The sequence below is a fragment of the Heliangelus exortis genome, chromosome 2 (genome assembly GCF_036169615.1).
Source record: "Heliangelus exortis chromosome 2, bHelExo1.hap1, whole genome shotgun sequence".
NCBI classification, from domain to species: Eukaryota; Metazoa; Chordata; class Aves; order Apodiformes; family Trochilidae; genus Heliangelus; species Heliangelus exortis.
This window is the reverse complement of record NC_092423.1, coordinates 3,824,047-3,842,255: the sequence shown is the minus strand read 5'-3', so window position 1 is coordinate 3,842,255 and position 18,209 is coordinate 3,824,047. Positions and strand designations below refer to the sequence as shown.

The 18,209-nt window shown below is 44.8% G+C and overlaps 1 protein-coding gene across 3 annotated transcripts in view; it reads left to right on the top strand.

Annotated features, from left to right (window-relative positions):
* Positions 1-18,209, top strand: part of VIPR1 (vasoactive intestinal peptide receptor 1) — a 132,214-nt gene that overhangs the window by 47,190 nt on the left and 66,815 nt on the right. For all 3 annotated transcript variants that reach the window (XR_011724112.1, XM_071734586.1, XM_071734587.1), the window contains exon 2: positions 1,306-1,402. Coding sequence is in view for 2 of the 3 variants with exons in the window: in XM_071734586.1 (XP_071590687.1) it covers positions 1,306-1,402 (97 nt within the window). In the remaining variant the exon portion in view is untranslated. The remainder of the gene's footprint in view (positions 1-1,305; positions 1,403-18,209) is intronic.

Sequence of the window (18,209 nt, the reverse complement as noted above, 5' to 3'; positions counted from 1 at the left end):
ACCAGGCAAAGGCTCATCCCCTGTCCTCAAAATTTTCCCCATTACCTACTCCTGGTTTCTCTTGCATCACTTTTAACAGTGACAGGAAAAATTCAAGCTGAGCTTTCTACTCTCTTCACATCATTCCCCCTCTCACTGTCTCTTTGCAACTGAGTTTCTGGACAAGTTTTTCCTTTCCAAATGCCATTTCCAATCTTTTTGGGGAGAGAGGGGCTTTTGTGCCTAATGGGACCTCAGTTCCTGCTTGCAGTCCATGAAGTCAGAAGCTCCAAGTTCAGAACGTGTTGGTGGCACAGGGGACACTGTGCTACGTGACCCCTTGTCCTGGTTGTTCTTTTTTGGCATGTAAATTGTCATTTCGCACATTTTCTGATTGAGGCAGCTGATGAATGAGATGTTATAAGGAGGCTCTGATTAATTACCTGAGCATTTACAGCCACTGTTGCATTTACCCCCACGAAATAATTAGGGCTGACTGAAGAGGAACCACTTGAGGGAAGAAGCCTTGGCATTGGGAATTTCCTGCTTTTTACCTCCTTGATCTCCTGATTTGCATCCGAGATCTCACTCTTATTTGATTTGGGGTTTTGTTTTGCTTTCAATTAACATGAGCCAGGAGGCAGACCATGGGAGAATAGGGGGGAAATAAGCCATGGAAGCACAGATCCCACTGCTCTTGGCATGAATATTAACACTGCCATCTTCCTGCCTTAGATAGCTCCTGGTGCTAGGTCAGGCAGGCAGGGTTCCCAGAAGATGAAGCAGCAGAATTGCTTCCTGATCATCAGAAAAAAATAAAAATAAAATAAATAAATAAAAGGAAAAAGAAAGGGGAGGAAAAAAAAAAGAAAAAAGAAAAAAGAAAAAAGAAAAAAGAAAAAGAATAAAGAAAAGTTGCTTTTTGTTTGTTTGCTAAGGAAAGTTTTATTCAGCAAGCCCTGGCTTGCACTCCCTTCTCTAAACCAAACACAAACTAAAGCTGGAGGAGATGCTCTGCCAAATCCATGACTCCGAATGGAAGTTCAGGAATAATTTGTGATCCTGCTTGTGGGAGAAAGAGTAGGAAGTTCAGCAAAAAATTTTAACTGCCTGCTGCTATCAACACAGGGGCTGCTGAAATAGAAAACATATCCAGACATGGACTGAGAATCAGATTTGCTCCAGGTTTCAGGTTCCCCCCACAGTGGGGATATCCCCAGTGTGATTGTGCAGTGGCCCAGGGGAGCTCAGGTGGTCATGAAACCCCATGAGAACTCAGGGAAGATGGATTTGGCTCACTCTTTTCCTTCTCTGCTCTTTCTGCAGGCATCCAGCACACTTCCAGAGTGCAGCATCATGCAGGAGATTGAAGAGGAACGCAGCCAGTGCTTGGCAGAGCCTCCTGGGGATAACCTGACATCAGGTATGGGGACATTCTCTTCTCTCCCTGCCCTGCAAGCTCTGTGAGACAGCCCCACACTTGCCTTACCTGTGCTGTTTCTCACCTCTTCTGCTGCTGGAGCAGGTTGGTCACTCCAGCTGATGTTGAGCTTTTATATTAGGATGGAGGGAAATAGCTATGTCCAGGTACAACTCAATCAACCAAAAGTTTGAATGGGTCACTGGGAACCAGTTGTTGCCTCCCAGTTGGGTGTCTCAGTGTGTTTAATGCCAGTCACCCACCTCTCTGAACTGGATGTGCCTCCATCAGTTTTTCTCTGGAATCTAAAAGCCTGAACTTCACAAAGACCTTGATTTGCTTCAGTGGAAATCGTGGCAACCTTCTCCTTCTGTTGATCTGAACCATCCTCCCGTTCCCACGCTACATTTGCTCCTCTCCTGGTGGCAGAGGAGAGGGAGGGAAGGTTGTCTAAGGGTGTCTATGAAGTTGAGCCAAGCAGCTGAGATCCTCATGATATGGAGCACACACCAGACTGAGCAATCATCCTGGAAGGCTGTCCTGTCCCCTTTACACAAAATCTGCTTCAGTGAGTAGGAGAGGGGAGCCAGATCAATGATGCCACCTTTGCTCTCCAGCCTCCCAAAATTTCTCCATCCCAGCCTGGAGCTCTGCCTCCCTCCAGGAGCAGGCATGGCACACCATGCAGCCAGCACATGCTCACCCAGGCTCAGTCTTCATTTGGAGAGATCAGTGTGACAGAGAGAGAAAGCTTTTTTGGTTTTGGGGCTGTTCCATCCCATCCTCCAGCAGTGCTGTCAAAGACCCAAGAGTGAGCTCTGGAGTTGGACCTCTCCCCATCCAAGTCTCTCAGAAGTTCCAGGTCCTGGTTTAGTGAGTAAAGGTGGTGGAGGGACCAGTGGCAGGCTGCCAGGATCCCAAACCAAGGGATCCCATTGCTGGGGAAGGGATGGGAAGATGCAAATCCTGCTTGATATTTGTCAGGGTTTAACACTGGCCCAGCAACTAAACCCAATAACAGATGCTGCCTATTAATCCCCCTCTCCTCCCTGATAAAGAAAGGAGAGAGAATAAGGGAGAGAGACTGATGGGTTGGAAACTAAACTACACAGCTTTAATGAAACAGGAATAAGAAATAGGAAAAATGACTAAATCTATACAAATCTACAGGAAAATTGATCCCAGGTTCCTCCCCCTTTTCACCCCAATAATGTTCAAATCTCCACCGAGGCTGCAGGGCAGCCCTGGGAAAGTCCAGGCTGGAATCCTGGGGTCAGCAGCAGTTGGGAGCTGGAGGCAGGAACACAGAGATTCAGGCTGGGATGGATCAGGAGCACAGGCAGAGGAAGGGATGGAATCCTCCCAGGATGCTGAAGCAAACAGGGAGAGGGGAAGAAGGGGAAGCAGGAAGGGGTTTGACCTTGTGATCCCTCAAATTTCTCCTGAGTATGAGGTGTATGGGATGGAATCCTCTGTTTGGTCAATTCTGGCATCTCTCTTGTCTGTTCCTCCTTAGGGAAGTGTTTAAAAGATGTGTAGATGAGGTCCTTAGGGATGTGGTTAAGCACCAGGTTCAGTAGAATTAACTTAATGGTTGAACTCCATGATCTTAAAGGTCTTTTCCAACCAGAACAATTCTGATTCTATGCATCCCACCTGAAAGATGTTTTCCCATCCCCTCTCCCTTGGCAATGGTTGGAGTTAGGTTACAGTCTGCACAATGCTAATTAATGAGAGAAGAGCATCCTGCAGGCAGCTGATCCCTGAAGGAGCTTTGCTGGATGCAAGGGTGACTTTTGGCCTCTGCTTTTATCTCCTCAGATGTGGTTTTCTTTGACTGGGAAACTATTTCAAGTGTCCCTGTGCAGTTAAGTGGAGCCATTTGAGGAAATGTTCTCCTGGAATCCAGTAAAAGGAGAAGTCAGAATAGTGAAAAACATTCATCTGAAAACTCACTAAATGCTTCATTTCATTTTCATGGATATTTAAAGAAATTCAATTAAAGACAGCACGTTCGAAGTGGAATAATAAATACTTCATGTGTTAATATTTTTTCTGCCTTTTTCAAAATTATTTTTTCTCAGGGGAAAGTTTAATCCAAAACAACTTTTTTTTTTCCTGCTGAATTGAAATTAATGAAATGAAGTTATTTTACCCATTTCTGCTGTAAAACCACACTCAGTCCCATTGCAAGCCCCAAATGCCCAAACGCTGACAAGTATAAAAAAAAAAACCCTTTGGAGTATGTCTTTCATAATGCTGAAATATGGGACTGGGATAATTTTGTATTTCCACCCATAGCCAATAAATGGAACTGATGCAGAAACTGCAGCTGTGAGCACTATAAATTGTGGGGGTTTTGTCCATGGAGACAGTACCTGCTCCATTAACTTGAATTAATGTCAGATGTTGTTTGTGTGTGTATGGCTGCCTGCCCTGGGTAGGAACAGTCATTGATGAATTCAGTGTAGAAAAAGTGTGTGTAGGACACACACTTTAACCAAATTTAACCATCCAAACTGTATAAAAAACTTGGCATCCATTTGCCCCAAAGCATCAGCAGGTATTTAACAGCTCCATACCTGACTCTTAGCTGGACCCTTAAGGGCTGTCCTGGCAACCAACAGAAAGAATCCAGCAGCTCTAAAGCTTTGGCTCTCAAATGGGTGACTGTGGGTGAATTTTCTTGTGGAGAAGTCTGTTTTGAAAGTGATGTAGACAGGCAACTTCAATATGTCTAAAAGGGTTGTGATTCCACATGTGTTCAGGGCACAACCTGTGAGCACAAGTAGGTCCAAAAAGATGTCGTTTCTTTTTTATTTTTTTTTCTTTTCTTTTATTTTTTTTTTTTTCTGGCATTGGGCTCCTCAAATGAAGCTGAGCAGAGCTGCAGAATGGTGAAACTCTGAATTTTGACAGCTGGGGGTGAGAAGGAAGTTTTGGTGAGAAATCCTATGAGGGCAATGATGCGAGATCCCATGAAGGTGCTGACTGTTTAGTGGGAGTGTTGCTGGAAAGCAAAACATCCTAGAAAAACTCCCAGGAAAAATGTAATTTAAATGCAGTTCAGTTCCTCAGAGAAGGGGAATAGAAAGCAGTTGAGATCCCCTGCCATCCAGAAAGAAATACTTTGATTTATGGCCTGGTAGGTGTGTGTTGCTTTCTGCTCATTCCACATCTTTTTAGCAACAAGAAAATCACTGGAGGTTTAACAACCCATTTGTTACCCTTTCTAATTAAATGAGGGGGAATGAGGAAACACAGTTTTGGTGCAGCCTGGTAATGAAGCTTCCTTTAGAAGCCATTATTGATTGTATTGATCACAGGGGCTTAATCATGGGTGTAATCTGATGTGTCAGATGGATTAGTCACCTCTTCACAACACCTGATGGGATCACCAAGACTGATCACCAGCTCAGGGTGAGCAGGTAGATTTCTACTAACAAATGATAACATCTGCTTTTAATGCTATTTTGTCTTCAAACACCTCATTTGTTCCTTAGAGTGGGTGTATATGTATGGGTGAAGGTTTTGCTTTCTTTTTAAGCTAAAATTCTGTGTTTTCAGTGCTGGGAGTGGGTGCCAATTGCTGTTCCTGCTGTCAGGAGTCCTGGCCCACAGCACTTTAATATTAATTAGCAGGATGGAAGGCTCTCTTTTCCCTATTAGAGGTGTAATTCAGTATTTGTGAAGTTACCCACATTTGAGGAGACTTCAGCAGGGACACAGGAGAGACACAGAAGCATCACCACCTCTGATGAGCAAACCTTGCTTAGCATTTCACCATGAGAAGGGATACAGAGGGTGCTGCTAAGAGGGGAAAACCAGAGTAAGGTGTGTACACAGGAGAATTCAAAGAGCTGGGAGATCAAAATCTGGATTTTAAATGGAAGCCTGTAACCATCAGAGGATACTTAGGAGCAGCCTTTCTGGAACTCTGCAGGAAAAAGTGTTTTATTGACTTTGTGGCAAAGCTTCTCCAGTTTCTGAAGGGTGTGGAGGATCCAGCTGCATATTGCAGCTAAGGATTGGTTTTCATGAGCAGAATTCTCCTCTGCCCTGCTACCCTTTTTGCCTCCATGCTGAAATAACTCATAAAGCCACAAAGTGACAATTGTGATGCAATACAGTAGTTTCTTGACCATTCAAATCATGACTTGGTAGACTGGGACTGGTTTGTTTCACCCAGGAGGGGAATCACTTTGGGTGATTCTATTTTAGGATGTGGTGAGTGCCATCCAGATTGTCTTAACTCTTGATGAGATCCTTGTTTAGAATGAGGAGATTCTTAGTGAGCAGGAAATAACCACACATCTCAGCTGATTCCTCTCCTGATGTTCCCTGCCTTGGAAGGGATTTGGCCAAATGAGTTAAAAGTCTCAGTTCCATCCTGAGGAGTGATGAATCTCTTCATCCACACCCAGAATTGCATTTCAGGAAGCTAAACTTTCACTTGGGTCTTTTGTTAGATGGATTTCCCACCCCTTTGCCCCCCCAAAGCATGCTCATGATATAATTTGAGCCTTATTAAAACAAAGAATAAAATCTTTTGAAAAATCTGTTACTCTGCAAGTGGCAGGATTCTTTCCTCCTCAGTGCATTAGAATGTATAAAAGACCTCATCTCAACTTCAGGTGAGGCTGTGTTCCTAAAGCCACCTCTCTGACACTGCCTGCACCATTTCTCTGAAGTGATGAAGAGGTTTGCTGGGCTTTGCCATGTTGGAAAAAGAGGTTTGGTCATTCCTCCCTTTTTTCACTCAGCTAAGGAGAAATTGCTGTGGGCCTGCATGTCACCCAGACATACCTGGGTCTTGGACTAATGGAATTTGTAGGTTTATTATGGATGAGGGGTCTGGATTTCCCTGCCAGAAATGGGCTTTTCTCCTGGCAAGCATGGCTGGGATGCACTATGTAAATTATGATGGGTGACACAGATCATGTCTGCTTGTAATGATATCATTCACATGTGAATCATTGGCTGTGAATGCCTTAATTTCCCTTCCTAAACATGTTTTAATGCTGCTCCATGTTGCCCCCACAGTTGGTCTTCCTGCAAACTTTGCCTAACTTGAGATCCACAACTCCACCAGACCTGTTGCTGCAGTGAGGGTGACTCCTGGGTCTCTTGGCTTTATTTTTCCTCCTTCAAAATAGAAACATTAATATTTTCCTATTGAGCAGGGGTAAGGTAAAGACAAAGATACTGAAAAGTGTCCACCCAATTTACAAGAGGGACTTTAGTAGAGGAAAGAGGAATAGGCAATGCAGTATTTTGGCAGCACCCAGAATTTAATTTTTCAGGAAGCTGCTAAGTATCTGGGGGAGAAAAAACAGCCCCAAAGAGAAAAATCATGTCCTCCAGGTTGGATTGCCTCTTGCCTTTCTCCATCTTCCCCAAACAAATCTCTACATCATATTGTACACCAACCTCCAGTGGCTGTGGGTGCAGATTTGGGGGGATGATGTTTTCCCAGGAGCTGCTTGAGGAGTTTCTTGGGGGTGCTCAGGTGATATCTAAGATCATAGAATCATAGAATCCTAGAACTGGCTGGGTTGGAAGGGACCTCAGAGATCATCAAGTCCAACCCTTGATCCACTCCCACTGCAGTTCCCAGCCCATGGCACTGAGTGCCACATCCAGGCTCTTTTGAAATATCTCCAGGGATGGAGAATCCACCCCTTCCCTGGGCAGCCCATTCCAATGGTGATCACCCTCTCTGGAAAGAAATTCTTTCTAATGTTCAACCTAAACCTCCCCTGGCACAACTTGAGACCTCTTGTGCCCTCTTGTCTTGCTGAGAGTTGCCTGGGAAAAGAGCCCAACCCCCCCCTGGCTCCAACCTCCTTTCAGGGAGTTGTAGAGAGTGATGAGGTCTCCCCTGAGCCTCCTCTTCTCCAGCCTCAACACCCCCAGCTCCCTCAGCCCTTCCTCACAGGACTTGTGCTGGATCCCTTCCCAGTCTCCTTGCTCTTCTCTGGACCTGCTCCAGCACCTCAATCTCCTTCCTGAGCTGAGGGGCCCAGAACTGGACACAGGACTCAAGCTGTGGCCTCCCCAGGGCTGAGCACAGGGGCAGAATCCCTTCCCTGGACCTGCTGGCCACGCTCTTCCTGACACAGCCCAGGATGCCATTGGCCTTCTTGGCCACCTGGGCACACTGCTGGCTCCTCTTCAGCTTCCTGACAACAAGATATGCAAAGCCACATTGCCCCACATGCCAGTGCCAAGAAATGTGGGGGTGTGATGGGTAGGCAGAGGCAGGAGCTTAAATCCTGGCAGTGTTCCATCATCCAGAACAACCAGGACATCTCAGTGCAGTTACAGCACCAGCACCACTGCTCTCTGCAAGGTCCATGAGCTGGAAGCAGCTGGGAGGAGGTCACAGAATCACAGAACAGGTTGGGTTGGAAGGGACATTCAAGATCATCCATTCCATCCCCCCCTCCCATGGTCAGGGACACCTCCCACCAGCCCAGGTTGCTCCAAGCCCCATCCAACCTGGTCTGGAACTCTTCCAGATCAGGTTTGGAGATTCATCTGCATGGTTCAAGGGGTTCCCAAGGTCACCCCAAATTTTCAGTAGCCTGTGCCCATGGGATTTCTGGCTGGGCAATTGCAGGGTCAGTTCAGCCAAGTCACTTCCAGGATTTGGATGCCTGCAGGGAGAGGTCTCTCTGCCACCCCACTGGACAAAGGTGATGAGAAGTTTTTGAGAACTGCTTTGCATTGCTGCTGCAATGAGCTGCTTGGCTGTTCTCTTTCCCTTCTCTTTTTCTCTGTGCCTGTACAGAGCTGCTTCTCCCACTGCTGCAATAGAAAACAAAGAAATAAGGCAGTTCCTTGTTATTAATTCCTCATTATTAATAATTGCCCCTTATTACTATTAATAATAATAATTATCAATATTCCTATTACTATATATTATTAATATATATTGTAATATATATTTTTATAATTTAATATATCAATATTTACTAATATATATTTTATTTTAACTTATATTTATATTAATATTTATATTCGATATATTTAACATATTATTAATGTATATTATTAATATATTTTATATGATAATAATTGTTAATTATTAATAAATTAATAATAGCAATTATCATTCCTCATTATTAATATTAATTCCTTATTATTAATTCCTCAGAAGCCTGAGCTTCTCCAAGGCACTTGGTAGTTTTAAAAGCTTATAATAAATAGAGTTCCTCTGCCTGATTTTGACAATGCTTACGAGCTTGTTTCAAAAGTGAAGGTGGCCATCCCAGCCCCACTGAAAACTCGGTTTTTAGTCCTGGAACTGTTTCAGCCAGGACATTTCAAACTGGAAGAGGTTAGATTTAGGTTTGATATTAGGAAAAAATTCTTCACCATGAGGGTAGTAAGGAAATGGAACAGGTTGCTTAGGGAGGTTGTTGATGCCCCTTCCCTGGAAGTGTTCCAGGCCAGGTTGGATGGTGCTCTGAGCAACCTGGGCTTTGGGAGGTGTCCCTTTCCATGCAGGGGGTTTGGAATGAGATGATCTTTAAGGTCCCTTCCAAGCCAAACCATTCCATGATCCTATGATAATGAGGGCTGTCTCATACAAAGAGATGGCATGGTGTTTAAACTCCAAATACTGCTTTTGCTGTTGCAGAAGCTGGCTTGAAAAGCCCAATTGGAGCTTGGGGTCCTTTGTCAGTCTCCCTTGAAGAAGCCATGTAGTGTTTGATAGAAGAAGAAGCAGTGAACATATGGATATTAAAAGTCAAGCTGGAAAAACGTTGACGAAGTTTAAATTAGGAGTCTGCTTATTCATCACCATCTGCTTAGAGTTCAGTAAGATAAGAAATAATTAATAGTTCCTTGCTTGCAAAAAGTTCAAGTGGATTCTCACCTTCCAGTTGCATAAGGCTGGGATAGAGGATGTGTTGGTTGGATTTGTGCACCAGACCAGGTAGCAGCAGCTCTCCCAAGTGCTCCATCACTGGAGCAGGCACAATGTGGCTGGTAGCAGCTCAAGTGCTCAAGGGAGCCCATGAATGAAGAAAAGGGTGGATGGGCCACTATCCAAGGCTAGGGTGATGCTGCATTTTCTGGCTGTGTCAGGGAGGTGGAAGATCCCTGAGACCCAAGTGTGGGTGCTCCTTACACCTCCACGTACAGGAGGATGAATTTTTTCATGAGCAAAAAGCCACTGAGTAGCAGAGAGAGCCTTCAGGTGAGCCTCTGAACTGGCAGCTTGGAAGGGTGGTGGCTTCCAGACAGAATATTCATCTTAGCAGATATCTGAGGGGGAATCTGTAGGGGGAATCTGTAGAAAGGGACCTGGGAGTCTGGATTGCCAGGAAGCTGAAGAGGAGCCAGCAGTGTGCCCAGGTGGCCAAGAAGGCCAATGGCATCCTGGGCTGGCTCAGGAACAGCGTGGCCAGCAGGTCCAGGGAAGGGATTCTGCCCCTGTGCTCAGCCCTGGGGAGGCCACAGCTTGAGTCCTGTGTCCAGTTCTGGGCCCCTCAGCTCAGGAAGGAGATTGAGGTGCTGGAGCAGGTCCAAAGGAGGCAACTGGGCTGGTGAAGGGACTCGAGCACAGATCCTATGAGGAGAGGCTGAGGGAGCTGGGGCTGTTCAGCCTGAAGAAGAGGAGGCTCAGGGGAGACCTCATCACTCTCTACAACTCCCTGAAAGGAGGTTGGAGCCAGGTGGGAGTTGGTCTCTTTTCCCAGACGACTTTCAACAAGACAAGAGGACACAGTCTTAAGTTGTGCCAGGGGAGATTTAGGCTGGATATCAGAAAGAATTTTTTTACGGAGAGGGTGATCAGGCAATGGAATGGGCTGCCCGGTGAGGTGGTGGATTCTTCATCTCTAGAAACATTTAAAAAGAGCCTGGATGTGGCACTCAGTGCCATGGTCTGGCAACCACACCGGTGGGTCAAGGGTTGGACTTGATGATCTCTGAGGTCCCTTCCAACCCAGCCAATTCTATGATTCTATGATAATGTAAGGTGGCAGTGGTGGAGCCAGAGGAGAGACTTAATTATTGAACAGTGGCCATGAGATTCAGCTGAGACAACTGTCCTGGTTTGAGAGGACCAGGATAAAAAGAACCTTCCTGGGACCCCCCCAGCAGCTGCCAGGCTGCTGATGTGGGAGTGATAATGGGGAGGAGATGAGCCAATGGGAGGAGAAGATGGGTGAGGTGACCCAAATGGACCAATCACAGTGCTCCTTCCTAGGATGCCCAGTATAAAATGGCTCCCAAGAGAGCCCTCTGCTTGGTGTGCTGGTTGGGTTGTGGCTTGCCTGTTGCTCCTCCTCATCTCCTCCCTGGAGAAGCCCATCATTCCCAGGACAGGTCACCTCCTGCCTTGCCAGGTAGGACCCCCTTGGGTGCTCTGAGGCTGTTGTGAGCATCACTGAGACCCTGGGCTTGGGCACCCCCAGCTGCTGCCCAGTCCAGTCTGGGACTTTTCTGGTTCACCCTCAGCTGAGAAGGGTGAGTTCCATATTTACATATATTATATACACTTGTAATTTCCTATTACCACCTCATTAAACCTACCCAGGTTTTTTTTCTTCCAGCCTTAAATCTCTCTCCCTTTTTCCTTCCTTAATCTTCCCCTGGGATGGCAGTGAGGAATAACAAGGAGCATGTGTCTCTTGTCTAGTTGCTGTCTAAAACTGTGACAACAAATCACTGCATGATACCTCCAAATGATCTTGCTTCATTAGCACTTCCCTTATCTGCTCTGAGACTCTTCTCAGCCCTAACACTTCATGCTGCAGCTCTCACAGTAGTGGAGCCTCTTCTCTGAGAAGTCAAACAAAAGAAAGCTGGAAATCTGCCTTTATTTAATTATTTATATATACTTTATATATATAGCTTATTTATTTATTTATATTTTTATATATATATATCTATTTATTTTTTCCCTTGACCACTCTAGGAAAGCTGGCATCTGAAACATGAGAAAGAAGTATATCTTGCTGGTAAACCCAGCTTCATCCCTTAGATGGGAACAGCCCCCAGACTTTTGTGTTGGCTGCTTTGCCCCAGTCTGCAGCAGGTGGCCATTCTTCCAGGCCATGAGTCTCTCTCTAAAGAAATAGCACCCAAAAGTGGTTTCATTAAAAAGCTGTTCTTTGGGTGCCCGTCCTTGCTTGGTAACCCACTGCTCATAGAATCACAGAATGATCAGGGAATAGTTTGGGTTGCAAGGGAGCTTTAAAGCTCATCTATTCCAACCCCTCTGCAGTGATTGAAGATATTTTCAATTAGATCAGGTTTCTCAAAGTCTTTGACTTTGAATGTTTCCAGGGTGAGGGTTTCTACCACCTCTCTGGACAACCTGTTGCAGTGTTTCACCACCCTCACTGTAAAAAAAGTCTTCCTAATATTTAATCTGAATCTTCCCTTTTTAAATTTAAACTGTCACCCCTTCTGTCACTACAGGCTCTACTAAAAAGTTTGCCCCCATCTTTCTTATAGGGCCACTTGTCAGGGTTCAACACTGGCCCAGCAATTAAACCCAATAACAGCTGCTGCCTATTAATCCCCCTCCCTGATAAAGAAAGGAGAATAAGGGAGAGAGACTGATGGGTTGGAAACTAAACTACACAGCTTGAATGAAACAGGAATGAGAAATAGGAAAAATGACTAAATCTATACAAATCTACAGGAAAATTGATCCCAGGTTCCTCCCCCTTTTCACCCCAATAATGTTCAAATCTCCACCGAGGCTGCAGGGCAGCCCTGGGAAAGTCCAGGCTGGAATCCTGGGGTCAGCAGCAGTTGGGAGCTGGAGGCAGGAACACACAGATTCAGGCTGGGATGGATCAGGAGCACAGGCAGAGGAAGGGATGGAATCCTCCCAGGATGCTGAAGCAAACAGGGACAGGGGAAGAAGGGGAAGCAGGAAGGGGTTTGGCTCTTGTGATCCCTCCAATTTCTCCTGAGTATGAGGTGTATGGGATGGAATCCTCTGTTTGGTCCATTCTGGCATCTCTCTTGTCTGTTCCTCCCCAAAGGAGGGGTTCAGGTGGGACCTTTTTACTCTTTCTGGAGGGCAAAATGTTCCTGAGAGCTGAGCAGTGTCCCTGGTTCTGCAGCCCATTCCCAGCTGTAACTCTAAACACCCAGAGTTATCAGTCCCAGAGCAGCCACTGACTGAGAAACTTCATTTCAGCAAGTGCAGCTCCTGACAAGAGACTGAGCTGAAAGCAAAAGTACCAGACAGAAAATCCCCTTTATCCTGGCCCAAACCAGGACACCCATTTAAGTATTAAAAGACCATCCTAAGGCCTCTCTGGAGCCTTCTCCGGGCATAAAATCCTCAACTCTCTTGAGCCTTTCTTCATGGGAGAGGTTTTCCATCTCTCTGATTATTCCCATGACCTTTCTCTAGACCTGCTCCAACAGGTCCATATATTTCCTGTCCTGAGGACTCCAGAGCTGGGCTCATTTCTCCAGGTGGGGTCAAGGACTGCTAATTCCCAATTGGATAGTGGTACCTCCCCAGTTGCTTGTTGCCATCTGAGTCTACCCTGTCACCCAAAGTCCAGACCCCTTCCACTGGAGCCTTCCATGGAGAGCCAAGAGCTGATTTTTGCCTTGACCTCACCTTTCTACAACACAATGATGACATAAGACATTACAACATCTGTTTAATACCCTGTAGGGCTTTGCTTTTGTTTTGCCTTGCTGACATGTCCTGGCTGCAAGCTTTCTAACAAGCAGCAGTGTTTATTTGACTTGGGAACAGCTGGCTGGTGGCTGATCAGGATTAACAGCCACTTAGTGAGCAGAAGGCTTGTCCTGAAAAAGGCATTTTAGTTTGAAGCATCTGTAACATTTTCACATGTCAGCAGACTTTCTGGTTACTTTTTTTTTGTTTGTTGTTTTGTTTTTGTAGCCTGAGATGATACAGAAGTTCTCACAGCCTTAGTTATGCAAAGGTTATAAAAGTCAGGGGAAAATGCCAATGCTATAAAGCAGTGGAAAGCTTCAGTTCAGAGCTCAGATGAAATCCATCTATGTGGGTCTTTTGTTTCTGGCAAAGACTTGGGCTTGTGTCCCCCCCCTTAATCAGATTTCTGATTAAGACTTCTCTTCATCATTTTATTTTATCTTTATTTTCCTGCTGACTGTATCAGGACACTTTCATGATGCTATTCACTATTCTTACACAGGATAAGAACACTGGAAAATATTACCTGTTCCATAAACTATGTTGAGCTCCTATTACATTATATGCTCAAAATTCAAAATCTGCTACAGCTGATGGAGATTTTTCTCCTTATTCTACTATGCACTGGACTTTCTGTAATCTAGGGCCCTTTATTTCTTGATATCCAGACCTTTTAACTTAGGAAAATGAAACTGGAGAACATGAGAAGCTGTGGTCAGAGGTACCATGCTTACATCCATCAGGCCTCAGAGGGTTTCTACCATGGAAAGATTTAAATTATTACAAATTTAGCTTTTCTTTTTTCTTCCCTTCTAACTAGGGAATGGAATCTGTGTGAAATCACAGCATCTGTGTGAAATCACAGCTTTCTGGTCCCTGTGGTACCTTCCTGCAGAGCTAAGGCAAAGGGTTTCCACACAACCTTCCGTGCTTCTCCAGTTGCCCCTCTATATTTATGAGTGAGAAGCACATTTTCAGCACAAACTCCAGCATACATAATCATAGAATCATTTTGACTGGAAAAGACCTTTAAGACCTTAGGTGGTTAAAAAAAAACCTGTGTATGTAGCCCTTTAGGACATGGCTTAGTTGGCATGGTGGTGTTGATGCTTGGAGGTCTTTTCCAACCTTAATGTTTCTGTGATCAAGACTGAGCACTGCCAAGTGCATCATTAAACCATGTCCCTGAGCACCACACCTACATGGCTTTGAAATATCTCCAGGTATATTTAATAAGAAACATAAATAATTATATATTTAATAAACAAGGTAGATCATTTAACAGATAAGAGCCAGATCATGGGGATGTAAGATGGTGAAGCTCTCTCCAGCTTTGCTTAAGAACTGCAGTAGCTTTTTAGTAGGACAGGCAGCCTCTGGGTGACAATTTGTAGAGAAAACTTAGACTTTAAATTTCCTTTTTTCAGTGGGGTGTCTTATCTTAGCCCAAAATTTACTGTGAAAAAGAGCAGCACAGTGTTGGCTGAAAATCAACCCCGTTGCAAAGCAGATCATTTGGTCTTGAGGGTAAAGGATGATTCCTTAAATAGCACCAGGGTAAAATTCCTCTTAATCATGCCATGATTGCACTAGGAAAGACCTCTCTACAGGATGTTCCAGACTGGGAACCATGAGCACACTGGTGGCTGTCACTTGTTTCTTTGCCTTCAATGAGCAAGTCAAGGTGAGCTGCTCAGTGGGAGGGTTTGCACTTTACATTTGAGTGGCCAGGTCTGCTGAGCTCTCCTCTTGGTGCTGCCATCCCAGTTGCCATATTCCCATATGCATGTCAGGAGTTTCATGCAGAATGGACTAAATGTTGGAAAGTTGAGGAAAAGTCTCCTGACTTTCACAGCAGTTGAAGCAGCAGTTCAGCTGCACTCGTGCTCTGTCCTTGCTTGACTTTTTTTATTAGGAAGACCCCCAAAATCTCTAATGCTTTCCTCCTCACAGCATCCCTGTCTCCTTCTGATAGGGAAGATAATGGAGTGTGGAGGAGCTAAAACCTGAGAAAATCCCATTTTCCCACTGCTTAAGACTCAGATGGACAGGATGCTGGGCCCTCTTGTCTAGATGGTGTTTTTTGCCAAGAAAGGTTGAGCAAGATGATCCTTGAGGCCCCTTCCAACCTGGTGTTCTATGACTGATTCACTTTAGACCTTTAATTATTCGGGTAGTCACTCTTGCCTCCCCAGCACTCAAAAAATCCCTGCTAGATGTTGAGCCCAGACATCTTCACCATCAATTGCTCTGGAGGTGCCAACATGGGAAGAACTGTGAGTAAATAGAAGATACCTAAGTTCAGAATCTGGTTTTCTACACATCCAGTTCTCTACAACTTCTAGAAGAGCAGAGGGATTTGAGCAAGGAATGAGGAAGCCCTGGAATAATCCTTCAAGAATGCTCCATATCAGAGCACTGGAGATCTGTCTCTGGTTTAGGGGCAGGTGAGGGGATAAGTGAGGTTTTTGGCAACCCCCTTTGTAAGTCTTTGTCTTGGATCTTTTGTTTCAGTTTACGTGTTCTTGAATGAGGCAGAAAGGCTCAGATTTGATTTGTCTGGTGATCTGGAGTGATGAAGAAAGTAAAGTGTTCATTTAGTTTGTTGGTTACATAAATTAAAAAAAAACTGAAAGATTAGAAACTTTTTTTTGTTTTTTTTTCCAACTTGTTTCCTAGTAAATACTGATGCTGGAAAACCTCATAGGGTTTTTGTGCTTAGAAATAATCCTCCAGAAACAGTTGCTGGTGATTTCTTTCACACTGTTTAGAATGACTCAGTTTGGAGGCTTAAGGTGAGGTTTCCTTCATAAGTCTTTGGATCAGATTTCAGTAAACATTTAGAAAGAAAGATATCTTTGGCATTTCTTGGTGAGTGCTTGAACAGCTTCTCCAGGAAGCCTCTGCAGAAGTGCAAACCAGTTTTTACAGCAAGTAAGATAGGAAAACTGAAATCAATCTCTGTCAGATATCGAGGTGAAACCCAAAGTAAACTCCTCTCACCCACAGGCTGGGGAACCCATTTGCTCTCTTTCCCCAAGTCCATTTCCAAGAGCCTCAAAAATGGTCAGAGGGCTGGAACACCTCTCCTGTGAAGCCAGGATGAGGGAGTTGGGGTTGTGTGGTCTGGAGAAGAAAAAGCTCCAGGGAAACCTAATGGTGACCCCTCAGATGCTGGAAGGTGACTACAGGAAGGCTGGAGAGGGACTGTGTGCAAGGACCTGGAGTGATGGGATGGGGGGAATGGTTTTAAATTAGAGAACTGGATGTTAGGAAAAAAAATTAGACTGGATGTTAGGGAAAAGTTCTTTACCATGAGGGGAGTGGGAAAATGGCCCAGGTTTCCCAGGGAGGTGTTTGAGGCCTCATCCCTGGAGATGTTCAAGGTGAGGCTTGAGGATGCTCTGAGCACCCTGATTTGGGTGAAGGTGTCCCTGATACTGCAGGACTTGGACTGGGTAACCTTTAGAGGTCCCTTCCACCCCAAATTATCTATTGTTTGATGACTTCCTGCTGACCTGAGCATGTAAATTGTCAAGGCAGAGATGAATAAAGGAGCATCAGTGTGCTACAAAGAGAACATCAGGGGTGGGAAGGAAATTCTACAGTGTCAGGGCTTTGCATGCCCTGGCAGAGTTGTGGTTTTCCTTTAGCTCTGTGCTTTTCCTCTCTGTCACATCCTGAGTGATAGCAGGCAGCATGAGAGGCAAAAAAATAGCCAAATTAAATGCAAAGTCATGGAAAGCTGGAAAGAGATCTCTGAGGGGGTCTTCAAAGCAGACTGTCAGGTTGGATAAAAATTTTAAAAAGTTGGTGAGATGGAGCTGGAGGAGGAGAAATGAGCACAGGATGCTTAAATATATGAGTGGGGCTGGAGGGGAGGAGGGCACAGCAGCCAATAGAGGAGGGAAAGGGTTGAATTTTGCAGAGGAACATTGGGAGGGTATTATTTAGTGAAACCTGGTCAAATCCAATCTAAATGTAAAACCCTGTTCTGCAGGTCCAGAAATATCTAAATCCAATATCTAGATCTAATAGTAATATCTTATAGTAATATCTAATAGTAATATCTAATACCTAGATCTAATCTAATATCTAAAGTTAATTTTTATCTAACTGTATTTCATTGAAAAGACTTATGGGCAGGGTGGGGTAGAATGAAAAACATGAAAGGGAGAAGTGATCTGGAATTGCTTCCATGAACAGGCTGGGACACTCAGCTTGCAAGAAGAGATGCCTGAAGAGGGATATGAAAGAGGGGTTTATGGTATTTTTTTTCTTTCTCCAGGGGAAGGGATATTGTTAGTTTATGCATACTTCTGTCTCTGTAAAAGACCTAGGCAGTTCCTAAGGAAACCAGAAATGAGCAAGTTCAAAGTGTATTCACAAAGAGATAACAGAGTCATTGAGTCAAAGAATGGTTTGGGTTGGAAGGGACCTTAAAGATCATCTCATCCCAACCCCCTGTATGGAAAGGGACACCTCCCACCAGCCCAGGTTGCTCCAAGCCCCATCCAACCTGGGCTGGAACACTTCCAGGGATGGGGCAGCCACAGCTTCTCTGGGCAGCCTATTCCAGGGTCTCACCACCCTCAAATTAAAGAATTTCTTCCTAATGTCCAACTTAAATCTCCCCTCTTCAAGTTTTAAACCATTGCCCCTTGTCCTCTCACTCCACACCTGTGTAAAAATGAATTTTTTTCTTTCAGGGGACACCTGGGCTGTGCCCTTGGCCCAGGAGGCTGTGGATTTTAAAAATGTCCAGGGGTTCAGAAGTTAATTTTGACCTAACTATATTTCATTGAAAAGATTTATGGGGAAAAAATAATCTAAAGTATTTTTTGATGATCGCATACAACTCTGAAGATTTAAGTAGATGATTATTCCTCTTGCAGGAAGTCTCTCCTCATTGGAGTCAGGGGCAGTAGTAGTAACTCAAGGTTTGTGATGGGTTTTCTTAGCTTCTAGTGTGTCCAAGCTGCCTGTCTGGAACTGAGGAGATTGTTGCAGGGACCATCTTGAGGGCGTTGTGGTTTTTTCAGCCAGGCAAAAGGCCCTGGAGCACCTCTGCTGTGAAGACAGCCTGAAACACCTGGGGTTGTTCAGTCTGGAGAAGAGGAGATGGGGATATCTTAG